This window comes from Temnothorax curvispinosus, unplaced genomic scaffold (assembly GCF_003070985.1).
Source record: "Temnothorax curvispinosus isolate PA1 unplaced genomic scaffold, ASM307098v1 QBEX01000975.1, whole genome shotgun sequence".
NCBI classification, from domain to species: Eukaryota; Metazoa; Arthropoda; class Insecta; order Hymenoptera; family Formicidae; genus Temnothorax; species Temnothorax curvispinosus.
Window position 1 is genome coordinate 4920 of NW_020210755.1, and position 833 is coordinate 5752.

The 833-nt window shown below is 28.9% G+C and overlaps 1 protein-coding gene across 1 annotated transcript; it reads right to left on the reverse strand.

Moving 5' to 3' along the window:
• Window positions 1-274: 274 nt before the first annotated feature.
• Window positions 275-815, reverse strand: LOC112459328 (the record flags this gene model as incomplete). The annotated part of the gene is made up of 2 exons (XM_025023364.1): window positions 562-815; window positions 275-462 (listed from the first exon to the last, which is right to left on the reverse strand). Coding segments are annotated over exons 1-2 (411 nt in total), but the record flags the coding sequence as incomplete, so codon positions are not given.
• Window positions 816-833: the final 18 nt, after the last annotated feature.

Sequence of the window (833 nt, forward strand, 5' to 3'; positions counted from 1 at the left end):
ACATTGTCACTTATTTCAATTGATTATAATTTCATTAGTACAATAAGCTTTATGATTAGTTGAATTAAATAATTTAAGTGTGTATTAATATACATTAGAAGTGGGCACATCCCAAACTTTCAATATTTACATTTAAAAATCTGAAAGCAATCTGACTATGTCAATATATGTACTTTAAAGTAGTTTAAAGAAAACTTTTGAACATGTTAAGGTATTTTCTTTCATTATTTCTTTAATAACATTTATAACATCTATAAATTATAAATGTGCCCACATTTTTAAAATGCTCAAATGGTTTAAGTTTTACCGCTTTTCGTTGATGGGCTAAAATTGAGGAAGATGCTATCACTTGTTGTTTTTCATCATGGGAAGTGTTGTCGGGTTCATCATGGATCATATCTGCAGGCCATGCAGGCCAACTAATAATTTTCTTATTGGTATCGTTTAATTCTTCAACACTTCCTAGAAAATATGGATATAATCGAGACAGTATATATGTATTAACTCATAATAAGTGTTATAGAATAATTATCATTGCATTGTTTTAAAAAATAATCTTACCTGCAAGCCTGCCAATCCAGGCATAGTATCTTTGTTCTTTTCCTTCTTTATCGTTCGTTGCTGTTTTTACAGTATATAAAACATTGGCGTTGAAGTTTTTGTAGTTTTTGGGAAAGAACTGGTTACCATCTTTAGTTTTAATTTTACGAACTGAAACATCTTTAACATCGCCATTTTGATATTTAACCTTGGCATACCACTTTTTAAAATCCGCGGGAGCCATTATTTGATTGTTATACTAAAATTTAGAACACATGTGTTATATTAAGAAA